Source organism: Halichoerus grypus, chromosome 3 (assembly GCF_964656455.1).
Source record: "Halichoerus grypus chromosome 3, mHalGry1.hap1.1, whole genome shotgun sequence".
Lineage (NCBI taxonomy): Eukaryota > Metazoa > Chordata > Mammalia > Carnivora > Phocidae > Halichoerus > Halichoerus grypus.
In genome coordinates this window covers 92,761,280-92,785,538 of record NC_135714.1, presented here as the reverse complement: position 1 = coordinate 92,785,538, position 24,259 = coordinate 92,761,280, and the positions used below count along the sequence as shown (strand labels likewise).

Here is a 24,259-nt window from a genome sequence, read left to right as displayed (position 1 = left end):
TCATGCTTTCTCTCTCTCTCATTCTCTCTCTCAAATAAATAAATAAAATCTTAAAAAAAAGAAATAGATAATTTTAATGCTTCCACTTTAGAATTCTTTTAAAACCCTTCATATGAAGTACCTTCATCCATGCCATTAAGGATTTCATTCAACTCGTCTTCAGTGTATTCACAGTAATGCTCTTTCCAGCTGTCCCCGTTCTCACTGCGTAGGACCACCAGTTCCCGCTCCTTTCCTCGAAGGGCAGCGAAATGAGGGATCTCCACGATCACGGGCCTGACACGGTAAGGCAGAACATTCAGTGTGGACGAGATCTAACCAACAGCAAGACAAGCACCTTGACTCTGTCTGTTGCAAAGTGACCTGGAAATTGTTCTCTTTCCCGGGACAGTGGCATAGCGGGCTGTCCTCTAGAGCCCATCAGCTAGCAGATGGTCACACAGGAGCACTCCACCTCGGGGGCACCAATCCTTAAGGGACATGCTGCTACCTTAAGCCAAATAATGTTTCCCTGGGAGTGCATGTGGCATTCTGGAACTTCTCCTTTGATCAATGTAAGTATAACACATTTAACCAAAAGAAATGTGCATGCATATCCATGATGTGTGCCAATCTCCTAAAACATTTTCTACAAGGTGCAAATGACAAAATGGGTTGAGAAGGAAAATGGCTCATATGTTGCGTAATTGGATGTGTTGTAAACAAAAAGATGTCAGAAAAGTTAACTACTCGGTAACTAAAGAGACATGCGCTCATGGTTTTTTGCATATTTTTTTTTCAATAAAGGGAATAATAGGCATGTGGACACAGCGTGCCCTAACTGAGCAGCACCTCAGCAGACAGCCCAATTGTGTCCCATGCCTACTAGACTCAGGATCCAGAACATGCACTGCCCTGACGATTTCAGGTCGCATTCACTTTCAAAATTTATGGAGGCTTCTGATTTTTCAGTCCAGGTTGCTTTGACACAGACTTCAAATCTATCATAACAACATCATAATAACTAGCACGTAGTACAACTAGGCAGATCTCATGCTTTAAACGAAAATGAAGGTCACAGCACTTTAAGGGAAAAGATATAAAAAACGTCACTCAAAAATAAAAAGTCACATACCACAAGGGTCAGAAATGGTCCACTAAAGATAGGTTATACAGAATTTAAATCATAGGGAGGGACATGTCATGGGCACAATGACAAAAAGAGAAATCATATTGCAGAAGGAGGAGAAGAATGGGGGCCAGCAGCCATCAATTTGTTTTAAGTCACTCCTACCCAAGGAATTTGGTTCCAGGAGGCCCCAGCTGAAGGATGCGGCTGACCAAACTTTCTCCCTCATTAAGTGGGGGAGGGGCCGTTGGCAGGTGAAGTTTACTGAGTACATCCAAAGCAGCAGTGAAAGAAAGAACATAAGTAAGCTTCAGGTATTGTTTTCCACAGAACCCCGGCTGATCAACAGGGTGAAGTGTGGTTTCACACTGCGTTTGGTTCTGCCCCCTCCATTGGTCACAAAGAGCAAGGAACTGAGACCCAGAGTGTACAATGGAGGCGCGTGGAAGGAGACACTTAGGTGTTGGATCTGTCCCTACTTAACGTTCACTGCCAGGGCATGAGCCAAAAAAATAAACAACAACAAAAATATGCTCCACAGGAAAGACAAAGCTGTTGGGAATATAATAAAAACTCTGACTCTGCAGAGAGGGCAGATGTTTTCATGAATATTCCTCAACAGATGTGGAGTTTCTTAAAAAGCCTAAAACTACCTGAACATAAAGGAGGGAAAGGGGCCTAGTACAGAAGATGAAAGGGATCATTGGGCAATTTATTCCAACCATAATGGCATTTCTGACGCAACCCAAAACTTCACAGGCTCCTAAATCTCTGGCCATTTAGGAGGATATGGGAGGTGGCTTCTATAATTGGAGAATTTCAGACACCCCTTTTCAGGTGCGAACATAATTTGCAGCAACCTGTTAATCATTTGCTCCAAATTACAAGGCTTTAGAACGTTTCCCCAAGTTCTAAAGCAAATCCTCTCCCCCAAACAACACCAGCAAAGAGTACATGATAAATAGGACTTCCAATTTTTGAGCACAGAGACTTGATATGAAAAGACTTAAATACAATTGATTTGTTTCAAAATATTTTGAAACTTGCCCCCCTCCAAAACTTCATCCTTTTGTCAGTTTTCAGAGGCAGCTAGTCATTTCTTGGCATATTGAGACACCACTTCATATGTAACAACAGCCGTACAAAGCGGAAGAAGAAATGCTAACCTCCGCTCAAAATTGCTAAAATGAGCATGGCAGAAGTTAGTCTTGGTTTTGTCGTCTTAATAAAAACTACAACTAAAGAGACTACCAGTGTAATTTTAAGACTCAAGATAGCAATTTTGATAACAGAAACGACAAGTCACATGGAGTAAATTTTTGGATATCCTATAAAGACAACACTGCTTTCCAAAGATAATCATTCTGTTTCATAACTACACAGGACTTTAAATTTAGGTTTGGAATAGAGTAGTGTTTTTTCTTTATGCCTTTACCATGTGAGTCTCAGGATTAAAAAAAAAAAGTACCTACCATTGGCTAAAACACAATCATTCACGTTGGGAGCCTAGCAGCTATCGTCATATCCAAAGAGAAGGAATCCTAATTCACCTGAATGTTGAACTCATTCATGCCTTAAAATAAGAAGCATGTGACTAGAGTCAAGCACCGAGGTGCTACTTCCAATTTTTAACTAATTTCACAGGGGCCAATCTTCTTTCACGACGTTACCGACGTACCTTTCTTCATTCCATCCTAGGGATTTCATGTAGAGGACACAAGCTCATCGGTGACTAAGCGGGAGGTTTATCAGAAACCCTTACCCAAGGAACTGAGCACCAGAAGGTCCAACTTCGATCAGGCGACTGGCCAGGCCTTCTCCTTCCACCATTGGAGGCATTGTTGCCAGTCTATGGCGTTTGACCAGGCGGCAGGTGACTCGAGTTGGGGCCGTACATTTCCGAGGTGGAATAATGATACGGAGCCCATTGTGTCTGCATCCTCGCATAGCGCCACCTCGAGCATCCACCATAAAACTAACCAGGAAACTAAAAATTAAAATAGAAGATGAGCTGCGTCTTGAAATACTAGAAGCAGATAAACAAGCTTTGTCAAGTTAACTTTTTCTCATACTGCTTTGTTCTTTTTAATTTATTTGCATGGGGGCAAAATATTTGTCCTTAAAAGTTATTTCACTTTATTTCTGTTTTTGTCATTGTTTTAGTTCTTGCATTATTTTGATCTGTAACTAAAGAATTTGGCTGGTTTTTGTTGACATCGGTGATATTAAATACAAACTGTAAATTAAAAATCTGTCCAATTGACTTAGAAAATGGAATGAAATTATATGATGAACACTGATGAGTCTTCTTCCATTATAAATGCAAAGACTTCTGCTTCTGTCTGGGTGTGTCCTGAAAAATCCACATGCTGAAATAATGTCAGGATAGAGTAGAGAGAAAAGAACAAATTGCAGTTTTTCTAAGTTAATCCAATCTGACTTTTCAAAATTACATCTTGTCCAACCCATTTTAATATAATTCTATGACTTAAAATAAAAAGATTCATAGGCCTTCTCCCAAGATCAAACACATGTACATGCATCCTGCTCCAACATCATCTTACCCAGGATGCAGGTTTTTAACTTACTGCATTCTAAAGGAGAAGGAGAAGCAAAAAATTAAATGTTTTGGATAGAATCAATTTACTGGTTGACATGTACTTTTTCAGTTCCTAAGTAGGAAGCTCTCTGCCATACCGGTCTAACTGAAGCAAAGATGGGGTGGGCAGGAAATAAGATTATAAATCCCCTCCACTCTGTGTTTTGAAGAGAGAAACCCTGGGCTCATGCTGATGGAAGAGATCTGTGCCTCATGATTTTCCCCAAATTATAGTGAACTGCATGTGGAAAATCACAGCTAAAAATTTAGAAATGTAAAGGCTTCTATCTGGCTATTATTTTGCTCTTTTACTAAGTTAATTGTTCATGCATAAAAGAATTATAATCCAAGTGACTGTTTAAGTGTACCAAGAGAAAGGATTAGTTTTAAACTTCCAGGTTATTTCCTGCGTGATGGTCTTAATGGATCCTGATACAGTTTAGTTCGACTTCTTGTCACTCTGATAGTCCTAACACTCATTTAAGTCTTGGAGGCGCTCACTTCCACAAGGAGCGAAAATTAAACCAGGCAATCCAAGTGCTGTACACAGATACACAAAGACACAAACAAACAGTGTGTACACCCTTATACAGATGACATTACTGTCTTTCCCAATTTTCTCGCATTTGCAAGATTTTATATACCAAAACAAAGAGGAAAGCAACATACAGGTGTATTATGGATCTACTTCTAGCTTAACCAGCACAAGAACTACATCAGCTTCACCATGTCTAGATGTTGCATCCATGACAACATTTAAAACATGTGAAAGATATTTTATCCAGGTAAGTTATAGGAAACACAATACACTGATGTTATTTTTAGACAAGTGATGAAAAATACGTTAACATCTTCTTCATAGCAGGACACTGAATTCGTTAAGCATGCTATTAAACAGAAATCCTACTGCTAGTAATAAAAATGGATGCAGAGGAGCTGGAGTGCCTGTCTGAAGCCCATCATGCAGAATGGGACCACAAGTAGATCTGTCACCATCCTTCCCCCATGCAGGAGCCAGCCCAGAACTACCATTCACACCCAGCCCTCCAAGTTTTTAGTAGAGGGCAAAAAGTGGGGAGTATAATCAATTGTTCAATACTCAAGAATGGATGTTTCTGGTCTTTATTGAAAAAAAAAAACAACGAAAAAAGGTTGGCTGCTTTTCTTATTACTAGTCCAAGTATGAATTCTTAAAAAAAAAATCTTTTCTATTTGTGTTTTAAAATGTAGTATTGCTCAAAAGAATGGAAAAAAACTGATAACACTTCTAGATGAATACAGAAGTTTCTTCTCCATTTTATTTATTTTTATTTGACCATGCTATTAATGTCAATTTTTATAAAAACTAGGGGCAAAGCTACTAAGTTTCAACCAGTGTTTCTCTAGATACACTGCAATATTTCTGACTTTCCCTAATTGTTTTTTTCATCTTTTGATTACCGTCACCACTGATGAACAGAACAGGGACTCAAACTCATAAGAAATTATTATAATACACGTACTCAATTTTACCAGTCTTTCTACCTTTCGAAGGCATTTAGGGAACTTTCACACTTACATTACATGCTACTGTGTTTCCACTATATTTATTCCAGTGATGACTTATGGCCTATATGATGTCCCCAACTAGAAAAATATGGAGAATGTCTTCTAGGGGTGCATCTTCTAAAAAGTTGAATGACAGTAGCTATGTTCTTAGCTGTAACAATGTTTCAATAACTACACGTTTGATTACTTTCTCTGATTTTGTGTCATTGACTGTTCCTTTTGAAATCCTCTTTTGTTCTCATTTACTCCATAATTTCCATTTCCATGCCTGAGAAGCATGCAATGTTTGTTACCCTCCTATTGGTGGGCGCCCTGCATGGAACTGAGGACACTGAAAGTGAAAACATCATTGCTCCTGCCAAGCAGCACACAGTCTGAGCCCCAGGTTTCACATGATGGTTTTACTTACTCAGAATCACTTCATTTCCTGGTCAATCAGAAGTGAATTATAACCACAAACAGGAGCCACGTAAGTACCATACTGGCAGTGACCTTGTTCTTCCTATGTCCCCCCAGTGCCTAGCACAATGTACATGGAGCACATAGTAGGTAGTCAATAAATAATTGTTGAATAAGTGAATGAATGGAAGAATGAGAAGAGCAAGTTGTAAGAAGTAGTATATATTTATATCTAATAAAGAGAAAAGGCAGCAAAATTGAAGGTAATTTAATGGTTTGGTCTCTGGACAACCAATCCAGTCAGAACTCATTCAAATTACTAGACTCCGATATTTCAGCTCATAAAATAGCAAAATAGTTGGGAAGGACGATACTCAATGTTAAATATCCCTCGACAGGTCTTTTCCTGCTCCCAACTAAGAGACCCGATATGTTTATTTCCCCCTGATAGATGATTAGTAGAAAATGGGAGCAACCAAAAATCAAGAGTTCGAATATAACACAGGAAACAATTTTATCAGGGGTGAAAATTTCATGAAGAAAGACCAAAGATTGGAAAATCAAAATAAAAGAACTTAAAGACTGAATCTGCAAGTAGATATATTTAACTCTAAGTGTCTCGGCATCCTATAGAACTGGAAAGTAATATTTAAATACTGCACCCAACCACAGCAAATGGGGAAAAGTAAGGTGCCAATATGTGCAATTCAGAGAAAAGAAAAATTACATATCCAAGGAAAATAAGCCTTTGTGTCTTTCTCAACTAACTAAAGGAACTAACAGACTAACAAAAGTGATAAGTTCTGGTGAGGGAATTGTCTTCAGCCAGAGAAGAAGGGAGAGTCGAGTGAGGGGAAGGGAGATGGAGAGGGAGAGGAGAAAGAGGGAGTGAGAGAGAGTCAGAGGCAGGAGAGTTGAGAGGAAAGAAAAAGAGAAAGAGGTCAAGAGAGAAACAGAAAGGTTAGAAGAACTGAATATTAATTGTCAAAATTGATAAATGTTTATAAATTCAGCAAGAAAATACTCTACAGAAATCAAACTCAAATAATGTAATTGCAGAATAACAACTAACAAAAAAGCTGAATATGCAGAATTGTACACTAAAAGAATTCTTTGTTTCAAATAAGAAGGAATAAGAGAAATAATGATTCAAGTCCTGATGAAAAGTCTTTTAGATAAAACATGCTAGTTAATCCCAATAGTTTATAATATACAACTGGGTAAGCACTTGAACACTTTCATTAAAAATACCAGAATATCAGAAGGTCTCACTATTTGGATAGGTGGCAGAATTAGTAAAGTTATTCTGCGATGTAAAAAACAGACTGTAAGAGACCATTTACTTTTTTGTACCACAGGAAAAAGTGAAAGGCTGGAAGCTATGAGTCATGAGATGAATCAGCTCACATACTAGAGATGATTAAGTAAATATGATTTTCTCATATTTTCAGGAGATTAAAACTGGGACAAGATAAACCTGCAAACATTTGGAGATGAAAGGAATTAAAGTAAAAACATGTAATTAAATATGTACAGGGGAGATGATATATGTATGGACTGAAGCTCAGCTCTGCTGCTTGTGAGCTTGAAGACTGAAGCCTAGTCTGTCGATGAGGGAGAATCGTAATATTACCACTGAGGTTGCAGTGAGGATTAAACCATGTGTGGGTAAAGCATCTAGAATTCAATAAATGCTTGTTCCCGTCATTTTCCTTTCCCTACACCCAGATGATTTTATGTATTTTGAATCTCTTAAAAATTATAGTGCATTACAACACTAAAAAAGAGAGAAACTAACTTTTATTGGGTATCTAAAATAAACCGGGAACTTTGCTAAAGCAGTTTAATGTGATGGTGGAGTTTTTATTAGTTTATGAACTTCACTATTTAAATAAGCTATAAAGGTACTATTATCACAGAGCACAAAATGCAGCAAGTACCATGCTCTTTCCTGGATGCCATCTATCATTAAATTGATCTCTGTCTTGAATTATTGCTGTAACCTCAAGCAAGTCACTTCCTGTCTTCAAGTTTTAGTTTTCTCATCCACTAAATGAGAGACCTTGGCTAAATAAACTCTACGGCGATCTGGTGTTAAAATTCTATGTGCCCTTTCCTGTTAACTAAGCTTAGGAAACATACTGAAATGTGTCATGACTGTCAGATGCTCTGTAAGAATTTTTATTTGGAAAATAAACTGCTTTTACTCCAAGAAAGATATATTATTTTTGCTGTATGGTTAAAACAGTCAACGAACAGTTTTGGAGAAAATGTGGACACACGTTGCACTCAACACTGACTGACGACTGCACAGACAAAATTTATCACAGACTATACTCAGCTTTAATTGCATATCTTACTCTCCAAATGAAATTCAGCAATCATGCAAAATAGAAATTCTTATTGAAGTTTTCTAAATTGTGAGAATACAGTGTTATCACAATTTAAAAAGAATAAAAAGCAAAAGCCGTCCGCCATTATTACGCAGAGGATTTGCCTACAAATACACAATTTGATTAGCTAAACAGGTACATGCTTCAGAGGAGGCAGCAGAAAACAATGATTCTGGTCTTTTGAGGACCATGTCCTCCACCCCAAAATTTACTAATCCTCAGGTTTACTTTTAATTCATCCAGGACCATGGGGTGGGGACAGGGAGGAGATTACAGCATTCAGAGTTAGTTATTGGGTGAAGATAGGAAAAAAAAAAAAAGTCTTCAGGGTGCTTCAGTGATCCACATATACATAGCAAGAGGGCCTTAAATTAAATCTGATTTCTGGGTTTATGTGAGAAAACAACATCATGAGCTCTTTCTCCTCTGTAATTCCCTTAATTCCTTCCTCGTCCTCCGAATTCTACAGACTGAAAAACTGATGGGAAATCGCTTTGAAAAAATTGGCTCTAATTTGTTAAAATCAATTATTTATCACTCACTGTGTTCATGTATAGAAACATAATATTTAGTGTGTGTTTCAGAAAAAGTAAAAGGAGGGATACAAAATTTCCAAAATTGGAAAATAAAAATTGTCTTATCTGTAGACAATCTGTAGTATCATGGTGCATGACTGTATAATACAAATACTAGCAGGGCGCCTGGGTGGCTCAGCTGTTAAGCGTCTGCCTTGGGCTCAGGTCATGATCCCAGGGTCCTGGGGTCGAGTCCCACATCGGGCTCCCTGCTCAGCGGGAAGCCTGCTTCTCCCTCTCCCACTCCCCCTGCTTGTGTTCCTGCTCTCGCTGTGTCTCTCTCTGTCAAATAAATAAATAAATCTTTAAAAAAAAAATACTAGCATCAGCAGTCTGATAAGAACCTTTAAAAATAACCTCACTGAAATAATAAAGAACAGATATTTTTAGAACACTGACTAGCATCATCCTATAGCACAATTTCCAAAATATCAAAAGGTTGCACTTAAAGCAGTACTAGAAAGGAAATGCACTATTAATAAACTTTCAGCCTTTGGGTCACCTAGAATATGGCTTAAAAAAAAAAAAAAACCCTGCTAAGTGACACTTAAAATCATAACCTTTAATATAACTTTAAAATAGCTCACCCAATTTGCATAATTGCCAGAAATGACATTCTTCAGCTCTATGTAGCACTTTTTCTCAAAAAAGAAATGGAGACGTGGAGACCCATGGCCAAAACAGGCTTTCACAGTAGGTCTACAATAATTTTGGTGCAAGCCCGCCTGATTTCCAAAGAAATTTTAAAAAGTACCCACTTTCTTTCCACCAGAGAGAAAGGGAATTCAGCAATGGCCACAATTTGGAGAAAATAAATCTCTCTCTGTCTCTCTGGCTAGGTATCTTCACACTAAAGCATCCTGAGATAGGGTATATGCAGAAGGCGATGGTGAAAGAGGCAGAGGGGGAGGCCACATGGTCAGAGAAGGAATTATGCAGAAGTTCACCTGCTGTTGTCACGACCAAGACATGGAGAGGAGCGGCTGCAACAGAACAGATACTTTAGCACAGAGAAGGAATGGATAAAGTGAAATATAAAGAAGGAAATCAGAAGTGACTTTCAACTGAAATATATTACTTATACACCAATACAGTATTCATTGAAAAAAAGATGGAAATACAAATGAGATATAGCTCTATGCAAATGCGGAGAGAAGAGCAAGGTATGGGGGTTCACAGTGACTCCCAGTTGAGGGAACTGGGGATAGGATAAAGTCACTGGATTTGGATTTGTAGCCTTATTCAACACTGGCTGGGGGAGGGATGCAAAACGTCAAGGTTCTTATAATGAACATCACAGAGTCTTCGATTTGATGGACATAGTTTGTCTCCAAACTTTTCATTCACACTTTTTTTTAATACTTTCAAAATAATGGTAATGCCCTTTTGGGCTTCTACCAAAGAAACACAAAGAGAAGAGGCACAATTTAAAGATTAGCTTCAGTGACAAAGAGTAGCATCAACTCTAAGGTAGAGCAGGTAACATTAATTACCTACTAGTAGGTAACAAAAAACTATGCAAAGAGTGCTTTTCTCAAGACTTTCATTCCCTGCTTTGTGGTTTGTTGTCCTCACTGGTCATATTGTCTAATCCCACTTTACAATCCTTTCATGCCTCTTCTACCCGAGTCTGCTCTTCTGTAAAACCTTCTGTAAGTTTTCATACGATTCACTTGCGTTTTCAACACCTGACAATATACAAAAGGATACATGCTGAATGGACCAGAAATCCAACCTTACAGAACAGTTGTTTTGCACTTAGAAAATAATTTTCTTCATCCAAAGGAATTTACTTTCCTGTACCTTAAAAAAACTAGGGTGTTTGAAATACTTAAACAACTAAATTAACTGATCTAGGTATTTGATAAATATTAATACTGTCAAATGAGAAACAGTCTTGACTTCCTTGAGTTTCTAAGATCAACTTCCACTATTTGAGCTAGTTGCCGGCACAGGTTTTTTTTTAACTGATTTTATTTTTTAGAGTAGCTTTAGGTTCACAGCAAAATTGTCAACATGTGTTTATGAAAAAGAAGTCCTTTAACAGATCCCTTTTTTATGGACTTCTAGTAGCATAACATCATGAAGTGGCATTTAATTGCTGGCACTTGGCTGGCATTAAGGAACTATAAAAATAATACCATTGAAATAATAACATTTAAAATGAATCATAAAACTATTACTAGGAACTGTGCCTTTCATTTGTTAATTCATTATGCACTTCTGAAATGGAGAAGAATTATAAAATTCAAATTCTTGCCCAAGCTTATGTTGGTATGATCATGACCGGGATGCTAGAAACTGATTAGACTGTGAATCAGGAACACAATCCAAAATCCAAAGAACAAAAACAAAAATATTACTGTGAGCCTTTCTTTTGCCAGATATTTGCTGTATATATTGGGCAGAACAGATTATTTTAAGCACTGATACCTACTCTTTTGTAGTCATCGACATTAGTCAATGGAAAAATAAAAGAAAATTACTAATACTGCCTACTGGTAGAAGCTGTGTCTTCTATTACTCTAAAATCCCTTTATGGAATCAAATAGAACATTATACACAAAATTAGTGGCATGTACATAAAAAAGCTGACTTTGTTATCTCCTTTGTCTAAAAATCATTTATCTCTTACATTTTGGGCAGATTTTGAAGTGGCTTAAGAATTCTCTCAATTAATTAAAGAAAAACTTAGTTCCTTAAAAAATATATAAAAACTACTACACAGGTGCCTCATGTATAATGAACAAGTTGAAAAAAAGAAATCATTATTAGATGATATTATGAAAATTATTCATATACTTTAATACCATGGTAGCTTTCAAATACCATGACACTCAAAATCATTGTGTTTTCAGTGTAAGTATTCATCCCATTAGAGTCATCTGTTGCATTGTGTTCATTCAAATGCTAGAGACCTAACTAAATGACAGATTACCTGATAAAAATAACAAGTTCAACATTACCATTATGAATTGTACTATAGTGGTATTGTCATTTAGAGGATTCAGAATACATTCTGCTTAACTGATTTGGAATTGGTGAAGGATTTGGAAGATGTATATGAGGGTTATATAAATAATCTATTGAGTACTTATTCTTTCTAGGCAAAATGCTAATCATTTAAGAAGCATTTAATCCATAAAGCTCCCCTCTGGGGTCCATAATATAACACTCATCTTACAGACAAACTGAAACTCAGATATTTTACATAACCTGCCCAGTGTCACATACTGAGTGTCAGGGTCAGGAGCTGAATTCTGACTGGTCTGACTCCAAAGCACACTCTTAACCATCATGTTATCTCTCTTCCACGGATTATCTTTCAACGATAGAGAGGTGTGTTTCTTAAAGGTAAGGGCTAGATCTTACTTATCTATTTTCCTTACTGCCTGGCATAAAGTTTGGTACTTTGTAGAATTCAACAATGTGTGAAGAACAAATAAGTGAATGGAAGAGATTTAAGAAAAAAGCATTTGAGAGAACTAGGTATATGTTAATTACCTAGATCTCCCCAATAAGCAAAGCTTTATCAGGCAAAGTTGTTCCTTTCTAACGGTGTATACATAAAACATACATATTTGGACTATTGGTGCTTGTAGAAAATGCCCATGCTCAGGCCACAACAACAGAGATTCAGATGTAATTGGTTTGAGTTGGGACCTGGGTATATTTTTTAAAGCTCTGAGGTGATTCTAATGTACAGCCAGAGTTGAAAATTACTTACAATCAATGATCATGTTTGAAGTTCATAGAAAATTTGGTCTATTACAGAACAAGAGCTTAAAGACCCTTATCTTAACAAGTGGTTAACTTTTAACCACTGGATGATCCTGTTTCATCATAAGTTATCAACTAGAATGCATGTATCTATGCATATATCTAGTTTTATACAACTGGTATGTATATTGATGTCCTTAAACTGAGTATTTTATTGCCCTTCAGCAGTTAAAAGACTTTAAGAAATCTTTTTTAAAGTAAATTATTTATCTTGAAAACTGGAGTATTATGATAACACTTTGACTCTTGCAAATTCGGCTACTGATAGTAATCACACTTTGCCTAAAATAATCTTGTCACTTTGTAGGCTGGATATAGACTTCAAATATTTTATTACGGTTTCTAGATTTTATTATCCCCTGATACTGTAGGTCCAAGCCTCTTTTCCTCCTTAGCACTGTTGAGAAATTTAGTAGCAGAATGTAATGTTATGCTCTTAGAATAATGTACAGATGTCAGATTTTAATTATCTCATTTTATACCTAAAAATATGTTAGTAAATTTGGATGAGGTTTAACTTGGTTTTTACTCCCTTGAAATGACTCTGGCATCAGGAACTGGCTTTTACTTATTTAACAAGGAAAAGAGTATTATGATTATTTTTAATATCTGTATAACTAATTTTATATTCTATGAGCCTGTAGTAGAAAATTAGACTAAAAGTTCCCAAATTTGTAATGACAATATCTTCAAATGCTTTTCTGAGAGAATATTTTAGAATAATAAAAACAAGAAAGCACCCACCACTCAAAATAGTTCTGGGGATTATGGATAAGGAGTTTGGGATAGTAATTTATATCAAAGTACTGCACAGATAAAATACAAGTGGGGCTTTTTAAAATGAAAATGAAAGTGATTAAATGAAAAATATTTTTAAGGTTTATATATAATAATAAAATTACTATACAAGTTGAAACTACCAAAATGTAAGGGAAAAACCAATTGTGAAGAGGGTTACAATTTAAAATCCTTAAGAAAATTATTTTCTACATAATTGAATTCTTACACCTTACAAACATCTTTAAGTATGTTTAAAATTATTAACTCAAAGTCCTACTTTTTAATGAGTTTATACAAACAGGCAGCATTTCTTAAGTAATGACTTACATATTATCTGGATGACTTTTAGAAGGTGACTGAGAACCTGACTGGTTGCATTCAAATTTCCCTTTTTGGTATATCCCTACTTCAAACAGCATATGAACTCCTCTATATATCTTTGTGATTAAAACTTCTGTAGACATTGTTTTAAATGCATGAATATGTGAGGAAAGGCATTTATTAAACTAGTCAGTTAATCTTAGTACATAGAACTTTCTAGAAACCAAATGATCCTGCTCCTCTTTTTAAGATGTCTTTAAGACAAAATGTGAATAGTAAGGAGCCCACTGGTATATTCTGGTTAGTTAGCAAGCTGTCTGATGCAATTCTACTAGTTATTTTAAAACAATAGTTTTTCTATGCTAAATTCAACCCTTTTTGCTCGTCCATTTGTGTAGGTAGAGTCCACACTGGATAAAGCATTGTTATTTACAAGTTTAAACAAAGGTCACTTCCCCTGTAAGCTAGCCATCAGCTAAAGCTACTGGACAAAGCTGTTATTTTCACGCTCATCTCTTTTTACCTCTTGATCTGGATACATAATATTGATTTACTCACCCTGAATGAATAGGGCTGGAAGAAAGAGCCACGTTGTCTAAGTTCTCAGTGCCCCAGCTGAGACGGTAAGAATTCCTTTCTGCCTCCTTGGCTAGAGTTGACACCTAAATACAAAGAACACTGGATTTAATAAAAATACTTTCCTTCAATTAAATAAAACATAGTGAACTCTAAAAAGTAGTTATCACAGGAAGGTGATATTACCATCTTTTCATGTAAAAATATGATGTAAGACCAAGCCATTTAAAATGTGTTTTATAATACATTCCCATTTAAATTATACTATCGACCTAAGACCACATTTGTGTAATTATCATGAAAGAGAGTAGGTATTCACATCTACTTCTCTATATCCAACCAGCTGAAACTGATAAAATCACACCTAAGATTAAAATATTCCATAACAACCTCTAACAGTTTTCTGATAACAGATAACAATTTTAAATATAAGGTGTATTTTTACCTGTACCTTTCATTTTCTATCTTAAATGCACCCCATCTCACTTTTTCCTTTAACAGAGATTTTTATAAAGACGTTAATTTTTATACATAATCTCCACAGAAGAATTCGGTAGAGCTGAAGTAACAAGCCGTATATCACTTTAGAAAAGCCCTCAAACTCTTAGCCCAGGTCGTCAACTGAATTAAGATGATTTCTTTTCAGATGGAAAAACTTTCCCTGGACATTTCCGGCAACAGGGAACGTCCGAAAGCTCTCCAGAAAGCTGAAATGACAAAGTAAAAAGTCACGTACCTGGTGGCTGGGGATGACAACTGTGTCGTCAATCATGGCACTGTCCCTCAGGTAAGAGGCATGGCTCAGGGTGTGAGACCTGTCGGAACTGAAGGATCGGAGGCTGGTAGGTTGGCAGGAGGCCATGGTCATATACCAACAGCCGGAGCAGGGTTGGGAGGATGGAAGGATGAGCCGAGCAGGAGAGTGAAAAAAGCGCGCTATTAGCTAACAGTGCAACTTCCAGGGGTACATGAATTGCCACCGCGGGAGAAGGAAACACAGGTCTCTGTGTTGCCCTCCCTCTCTGTCCAACACCTAAACGAACACATCTTTTGACTGGTTCCTAGCGCTCAATGGCAAGGGCACAAGGGAATCCAGAAGTTAAAATCTGATACTTCTAATCTGATTTATTTTCTCCCCAGAAATCTTTGAAACCAGCAGCTCACTTACTGCCAGGACAAGAGATTCACACAGGAAATTATGCCAGAAGAGACTGCTTCAATCTGTGGTAAATGTCAATCTCCCTGCAACTAAGCAAAATATTAAGGGGGGAGGAACGAGACCCGCCTCGGAAAGAACAGAAAGGAAGCATGGGTTTCATCCTCGCTCATTTTCCATTCTCTGCATGCCTCATTCTCCTCCTCTCCAACTGCGAATGACTGACCATGGGTGCATTCCCCTGGAAGGTACAGAGTGAAATGAACTGTGGCCAGATGCATGCTTCCTGCGGAAGTGCAGTTCCTCTTGTTTGTCTCTGGTGTCTCCAACAATGCTTTCAAAGGGCAGCATTGTTCCCCTTTGCATGTCCTCTGTGTGGTGAGTGAGGCACCAAAGAGTGCTGGTTGCTGTGGCAATAAGATGCAAGAGCACAAGAAACCGTTTCTAAGCACCAACCCAGGACACAGACACATCTGTCAGCACAGAAACAAACCGCCAGAGACACAGCCGAAAACGAGGTTTGGCTTCAACATGGGATTTAGGCCTTGGGAATTGACGCTTTATAGATTTGAGAAGCCTGAATTTCCGAGTTCTGAATTATATATGCAAATGTGATGGGTAAAGCTTGACATTTGCATAAGTGCTGTTCATTCCTTCCTAATCAATTTGTACGATCAAATGACAAATAGACTGATATCTCAAGCTGTATTTTATACACATTAGTCCAAGAATTAAACATCTGTATTCAAAATAGTAGCCCAAAGCCCATAGGGAAAGAGAGAGAGATGCAAGCTTTCACAATATTTATAGAAGCAAAGTTTCATTTACTTTCAGCTAGTAGGTATTTGGCCAGTGAAGCACTGTAGAATTATGGACTAAGTGTCAGGTTAGCATATTTCTTAGTAGAAGCTATTTTCATTTTGCAAATAGACCTAATTTTGTGAGCCACATACTGTCATTTTTATGAGCTGTCGATATAGCCAACTTCAATTATCTTTGAGGAAATCATCATTTGGTAGATCAATCATAGTACTTGAGGGCTTTCTCCATCCTATTCTGCTGTAGTTTTTTTTTAAATTTTTTATATAATTATTATTTATTTGAGAGAGAGAGTGAGAGAGAGCATGAGATGGGGGGAGGGTCAGAGGGAGAAGCAGACTCCCTGCTGAGCGGAGAGCCCGATGCGGGACTCGATCCAGGGACTCGGGGATCATGACCTGAGCAGAACGCAGTCGCTTAACCAACTGAGCCACCCAGGCGCCCTCTGCTGTAGTTTTTATGCCCCCCAAATAGACCTGGAATATTAGAAGGTAGGTGACATGAATTAAAGGAGTTGACTGTCTGATCTTGTATAAATTTTTGTTTATAATAAAACGAAATCTAAATATAATTCGGTAATTCACTATTTTATGTTATATAGGTTCTTGAAGAAGACTGAGGCTCCGGACACAGCCAAGGCAGGGGCAGCCCAGACGCCTCAGTGAGACCATCCGTAGGGGTTTTAGTCCTGGCAGCTGATATTGGGGCTGGTTTTACAGGTGTGCAGTCGGATTTTGATGGTGCACTTCATAAACAGGCTGCAGCCTGCTAGGATTCACTCTGGCCTAACCTTGAATCTCTATCCATGGCTTTAGAATTCAAAGGTCCGAACTGTAACTTTATGCATGTAAAGGTGCTAAATTGATATGCATGAACAAATGCATAAGGAACAAGAGGTATATAGGACTAGACATGCCTGCGCACAACGTAACTGCCACCACTGTAAAGGTCTAAACTTTGAAAGGAGGCAGCCAGGTCCCAATTGCCACCCTCAGGGAGAGACCAGAACTGGGTGGATGTCTGTCTACTTGGGAATGAGGTATGAAACAGCTCATTTGGCTGCAAGCACAGAGCTGCATTTTGCACTCAATATACCAGTAATAAAGGTGGATTTGTGATATCTATCTACCTGATACCCAGGTCTATCTCTCAATTGGTTTGAATCAGGTGGGGAAAAGGGGTATCGGTGTTATTTTTTGTCTTTCCTAAAGCCCCAACAGACAAGAAATAGAGAGGGAGAAGAAAAACTAAGAAAGAGATAGAATTGACTTACAACCAAAAAGGAGATTAGGGTAGAGAGAGAAAAATATTAGGATATGGAGAGAGTGAGAAAAGTTGGAGAGACAGAGGGAGGGAGGAAGGAGGAGTAAGCTGGAACTATGCCTAAATATCTCTACTTCTATGATTTTATTCTGGTTTACTGTTTACTGCCTTCTAAAATACTAATTGGATGATTAATCAATGTTTATAGTTTCTAACTGCTCTTTTTTCTGTATAGAATTTACTTAAATAAATAAAATTAGAATATTCCAGCAGTAGAGAAATTATTCTAATGGAATAATGACCAGCACAAACATCAGGAATAATTCAAGTCTCTGGATAAAAAATAGTCTACCCTGACTTAAAACATTACAAACAAGGTTAAATATTTTACAATCCAACACATTTCTTTTTCGGTAAGTCAGAGGTCATCCTGTTTAGTTAATAAATTTATAATAACACATATCTATAGGAGTATAAGTCTGTACTTGCTGTTCAATGAAGGGTTGTGCCAAAAGTTATGTTACGGTCTTAAATTTTACTTCTTTGCACTACAGTAAACTACTCTGTGGACATAGGTAGTCTGTAATTTCATTGAAAAATGTAATAATCAGTATCTTAGTAAGCTGTAGGAGTAGACGTTCAATTAATGAAGTTTTTGAACCCTATTAAACTAGTGAATATCCAAAAATTTCAATGTGTTTGCTTTATTGCATGGAAAAGCTTCTGTGGCTCATTGATACTTTGCATTTCACATTAAATTTAATTTGTAAGCAATAATAAAATAAAATGGACACAAAATCTAACTAATAAGAACTTGGATATGTTTTTATCCATGTACATTAAATTGTTCTGATTTGTGTTCTCCTGCATCCATGTACATTTTAGGCATCAGAATGGTTTTTCTACCATCTCCAACTATGCACAGACTGATGAGGTTCCTTTGGGGAAACCATGCTAATGTTTCATCAACCACAAGGTGGAGCTGTGACAGTTAAACAAAGTCATGCCAGGGGCATGTCTTTGACTTGTATTCTAGTAATATATTCACCCTTCTAGCTCAGTTATTCAATTCAATACATAAAAGTCCTAATTTGAGAATAAATCCATAATTCTAGAATATAAGCACCTCCTGCCAACACATACATACATACACACACACACATACACACACACACACACACACACACACATATTACACAGAAAGCAGGGAAATGTGAATGTATTCAGGAAGTTTCACAGTGTTTTCATGCTATTTAATACCTACCTGGGCATGGTACTATTGAAAGCATACCAAATAAATAACGAAAAGTAAAAATGGTTACCAAAAAAAGAAAACTCCCATTGAATTACATAAAGAAAATTTTTAAAAAATCAGTGAAACAAGAAATCCATGAAAATGAGATGTTGCCTGTAATTCCACGTTGGAGATCATGAATACAATCTGGGGTTCTCAAAATGCTAGTGTGGACCTGGAGAACAGACCATGGTTTGTTTGTTTCATATCCGCATCTTTACATGCTGATAAGTGTTCAGTTTAAGTAGAATCATCATACCATGAACCCGTTTGAATAGAAAGTATTGTTCTAAAGTTTCCTTAACCTAGTACTTTCAAAGAAGGAAAAAGGATCAGATCAAGAACTTGATAAAATAGACCATGTTGAAAATGAAGGGTTTTTTCTCTGATAGTGATATGATTATTTATAGGTTATTATGAATTTGTGTAAAGCCATAAATTTCATTTTATCGAAATTTGAAATCTTTTCCTAAGAATTTCAGATTGTGATGTCCAAATCTATCTGTATGTCAGAATCCAGTATATAAAACACTGGTCCTATCACCAGTCCCCCCACTCTCACCCCAAGTGGCTCTTCCTTCTCTTGACCCCAAGGACCACCCTCCATCTACATCATCAAAGCCAAAGGGTCAATCTAACCATCTTCCTCTTCACCCATCCTATGAAATCCATCACCAAATCTGGCTGCTTTTACCTCATAGATATGCTCTCAAATTTGTCATTTCCCAAATTCTCTCCATGATTGCTACCACCAAGGTTAAAGGTCAAGTCTTCTCTTAACAGCTTCAGCTAATATTCCTACAATAGTTTTTCAGATGTTTGCAACTGCCAGGTTTGGCCCTTTGACAACTCTCCTCTAAAATTCATTGTTTAAGTTTACAGTCAGAGGGACCCATCCAAAATGCGGACAAGATCTCCCCTCCTTCACACTTATACTCTACCAATACTGCACTATTCTTTCTCTCATACACCATGAGCCTTTGCTCATGATCTCATTAAGCCTTCAAATGCCCTCCCTACCTTTCCTCACCATCATTACCCATCACTGTATCTCAGTTTGGCCTCATCTCCTCCAGGAAACCTGAGCCCCGGGGCTTTAGTTGTACTCTGTGGGTCCCACTAGCCTAGTTTCTCTCACATCCCCTCAGACTATGATTTTAACAATCATGTCCTGGTCACATTTGTATCTCTAGCACCCACCACAAAGCCAGCCCAGAAAGGCACTTATTACATGCACACTGAATTGTTCAAAAAAAAAAAAAAAAAAGAAAGAAAGAAAAAAAGTAGGGAAGAGGCACTGATGCTCAAGGAAAAACCCCAAGAAAAATCTGTTTTTGCTAATTATCCATTTAGAATTAACTACGTTTTAAGGTATTTATTTCTTAGACTATGAATGTGTTAACCACAGCTTAGAATACAGCCAAGACTAAAACTATAAACCTAAGATTACTGATTAGTGAAAAACATTACACTATATGGACAACCATATGTTAACTGAAATTGGCAGTCAATCCTTTGATGAGGTACCATGGGATGTTCTTATTCAGCTTGCCTCAAAAAATAACAAACACCAGTTGTGCTAGTTAATAATAATCAGAAAATAACATCGATTTTATACTTCAGAATATGACATGAACCTCTTCAGATTTGTCTATAAAGCCTGTGCTCCTTCAGATTTTGCTCAGATGCTTTTGTATTCAAGATCTTGGAGGATTTTGGTCTAATTCTTTTTCATGAAAAAGTCAGTTTCAGGCATTTTCCTCCTGAATTTGTTTCTTTTTCATCCTTCTTCACAACATACTTTTATTCACAGAATTTATGCCACTAACAAAAATACCCATAAGGTAAAACAGTCCTTTTTAATTGCCTAGAGAAAAAAGTGGTAAATGATTACAAACACTATACTGAAATGTAGAGAGCTCTTTACTTATCATTGCTCTGCTTCTTACTAGTTGTTGGACTTTTCTTAAGTTACTTAATCTCTCTGGGCCTCAGTTTCCTGTTCTTTAAAATAGGCACTTAAAGTTGCTCGAGATACAACATGCCGAGAGTAGGGCAGAACCTGCTAAGTATCAATAATTATGTCTACTTTTTTTTATTATCATCATGAAAAAGTGTTGCATTGCCTTCTGGCCGATACCAATGTCAGCTTTAGGTGAATACCTGTCAGAGCGTGCTCCCTCCAAGCTGTATCGCAGGTAATTCATACCATCCAGGAACTGGCTGCTGGGTAGCGAGTCATCACCCAGTTCTTTCAGATCCTCGGGCCTAAGGTATTCTCCCCCATCGCCTGTCATTGTGTCATCACCTTGAAGCAATCAGAGGATTAGTATTAGTATTAACTACAAAATAGGATGATGATCATGAAAAAACATCAGAATAGCGTGGACATCACCGGAACACCGCACACCCGAAGAAAACAGAACACATGCAACCACAAAGTGCTAAAACTTAGAGAAACAATATTTGACCCATTTTCCAATTGCTTACCAAGAAGAAAGAATTACCTGAATTGTAATTCTCTTAATATCCATTTTCTTTACTCATTTTTTTTTTTTACCATAGCTGGTTTATACCTTGTACTATTTAACATAGTCCACTATGTAGACTACTCAACTTCTAGACATAGTTCCAATAATTTCGTACATAATGTCTGGCATTAACAGTCTCTTCGTGTCATTGGCAATATGCTAAGAAATACCTACTGCTCCAGGCACCTGGGTGGCTCAGTTGGTTAAGCGGCTGCTTTCAGCTCAGGTCATGATCCCAGGGTCTTGGGATGGAGCCCCGCATCGGGCTCCTTGCTCAGTGGGGAGTCTGCTTCTCCCTCTCCCTGTCCCCCACCACCTTGGCCCGTGCTCTCTCTCACTATCTTTATGTCAAACAAATAAATAAAACCTTAACAAAAAATAGAAAGAAATATCTACTGCTCTAAAATATGTGATATAGTATGTGGAGGGATATGATTTATAGGATTAACAAGATATGCACATTAGGGAAAGAATACTAGAACAAAGTGAGCAGATTGTGACATTTTAATAAACAACCTGGAATTTAATTTTAAAAACATTACAGAGCATAAAAAGGATGTTTTGTTGGAAACTAGGTGGCTTCCCAAAGGTGAATGACAGGGAAAATAGAGAATTAAGTAATCAAGTAGTGGCAGAAAGAGATGACTAAGTGTGGTAGCTCATATTTAGAAGATCAAATGGTAAGGGTACATTCCCTGCCTGTGACTAGGAATAGAATGCTTTCAAAAATATCTTTTTCAGGTGAGTCAATAAGTAATACCTCATTCACAGAAGTGCTCTGTATGCCATTAATATGCTGACATGGAGAAATAAATAATATAGCTGAGAGAAACTATTTTTGATGACTCTTTAAGACACTAATCACACACTTTAAGCCTGATGATCTATGTAAAGGACAATTTGAAGGAATGTACTTCATTCCTATAAACTAAGTTAAATATTCATTATTCTATACTCATTTGTTTCAAATAATTGTTCTACATAGCACTAATTTATAAAGGTACAGCATTAAAGAATTGTAAGAAAGATACATGTCTTTGACATTTCACTGTTTGTCTATATATATGATCTTAAAATCTCAGGTATATATAAAAGGATTATTAGCTCTTTAAATTACTTAAAACTAATGACAGATTAAAAAAAAAAAAGACCTTCCAGTAAATGGAGATATAATTTATTAACCATTAGATTTTTGTCTCAAAGTGAATGCATTTAACATTTGACAGTTATAATAAGTCTCATCATTAAAAATATTTTTATGGCTCCTTCAGTGACACCATTAGATCTTTATTGCATTTTAGCATAATGAGTTAGTCTACACAGAGTATTAATTAAAAGTTGAGTCTTTAGAATCAGATAGACCTGGATTCAAATTCTAATTCTGTTATTTACTGGCCTGTTAATCTTCCAGAGCCTCAATTTCCACAACTAGTAAATGGGAATGACACTAATAATCTATCTCACACAGTAGTTGTATGAATTAAATAACATATAAGAATGTGTAATCAAGTGCCAGAATGTACTAATTGTTACCTATTGTTTTTATTAATACAAAATGGCTACAGTGTGACACATCAATGAAATATGAGCTCAATTTCATTTATGCAAAAATATTCTTTTTTTTAAAGATTTTATTTATTTATTTGAGAGAGAGAGAGAGCGCTAACACAAGCTGGGGGAGACAGAGAGGGAGAAGCAACTCCCTGTTGAGCAGGGAGCCTGACGTGGGGCTCAATCCCAGGACTCTGGGACCATGACCTCAGCTGAAGGCAGACGCTTAACTGACTGAGCCACCCAGGTGCCCCTACAAAAATATTTTTAAATGTATATATCATAAAGAAAGAAATATAATTGTACTGTGTTTAAATATTCGTAAATCTGATAGCTCTAAGGAAAACATGAGTAAAGTTTTTAAAATTATGTTTATTAAAGGGGTCTCCTGCCCACCCTTACATATATTTTCTTCTTTAAAGTGAAAAGGGGCACCTGGGTGAAGGTTAAGTGTCTGCTTTCACCTCAGGCCATGATCTCAGGGTCCTGGGATCGAATCCCGCATCTCAGGCTCCCTGCTCAGCGGGGAACCCGCTTCTCCCTCTCTCTCTGCCTCTTCCTCTTCTTGTGCTCTTTCGCTCTTTCAAATGAATAAATAAAATCTTAAAAAAAATTTTAAAAAGTGTTCCCTCACAAAGCAAGATGTGACAATAACAGCAATCTACAGATAACACTACAGTCAAACACAAAATGCATGATGTTGGTCAACTTTAAGAACCAAAAAGGTCAGAGGACAGAGATCACTTTAGGATGGTGTGGGGGGTTCAGTAGCGTCCCCCCAAAATTTCACTTCCATTTGGAATCTGAGGATAGGGCCTTTTCTGGAGATAGGGCTTTTATAGATGTAACTAAGTTAAGGACTGAGATGAGATCACATTGGGTAACTCCAATCAGAGTGTTCTTAGACAGAGACACAGAGGAAAATGCCACATGAAGGCAGAGATTGGAGTGATGTGTCTACAAGCCAAGGAACAAACACCAAGGATCACTGACAGCCACTGGAAGCTGGAAGAGACAAGAAAGACTCTTCCTTAGAGTATCAGAGGTTACTATGGTCCCGCCATAAAATTTTCACTCCCAGAACTGTGAGAGAATAAATTTGAGCCACCAAGTTTGTGGTAATTTGTGATATTCCTAGGAAATTCAGTGAAGCTGGAGAAGGAGTCACTGAAGAAGGAATTGGAGCTGATCATTTGTTTGGATTCAGTTTTAATGGGCAGAGGTTGACACTACTTTAGGTGAGAGGCTCGTGTGTAAGGGGTCATGGAGGGCCATAAAAACAGTGAGAATAAAAGAGTAATACACGTTACTTATTTAGAGAATACTACCCGAAGTAACTTGGCAAAAGTTAACATTCATGATGGTGAGCAATGGCAAAAAGTCCAGGAAGAAAGTTAGTGTCTAAACAGTGATCAAATCAAGGCTAGACATCTTATTATAAGCCTTGTAGGACTTAATTGTTTCTACTACTTCCCTCCTCTTATGTAATTGGTAAATCTTTACATAGGAGTATTTTTATGAGTCAAATAAGTTGGGGTACCCCTTTGTTTATTTCTGGGAGAAAAA

At 37.2% G+C, this 24,259-nt stretch overlaps 1 protein-coding gene across 40 annotated transcripts in view; it reads right to left on the bottom strand.

Moving 5' to 3' along the window:
• The window catches only part of ANK2 (ankyrin 2), a 628,385-nt gene that overhangs the window by 46,643 nt on the left and 557,483 nt on the right, over nt 1-24,259 (bottom strand). For 14 of the 40 annotated variants that reach the window (XM_078069115.1, XM_078069120.1, XM_078069117.1 and 11 more), the window contains 7 exons: nt 20,775-20,919; nt 14,816-14,918; nt 14,062-14,165; nt 9,570-9,605; nt 2,871-3,095; nt 1,274-1,372; nt 122-276 (listed from right to left, as the gene is read on the bottom strand). In XM_078069115.1, the coding sequence (XP_077925241.1) occupies nt 122-276; nt 1,274-1,372; nt 2,871-3,095; nt 9,570-9,605; nt 14,062-14,165; nt 14,816-14,918; nt 20,775-20,919 (867 nt within the window). Of the gene's footprint in view, nt 1-121; nt 277-1,273; nt 1,373-2,870; nt 3,096-9,569; nt 9,606-14,061; nt 14,166-14,815; nt 14,919-18,581; nt 18,594-20,774; nt 20,920-24,259 lie in introns of all 40 variants that reach the window. The other 26 variants (XM_078069125.1, XM_078069145.1, XM_078069121.1 and 23 more) reach the window with 9 other exon arrangements.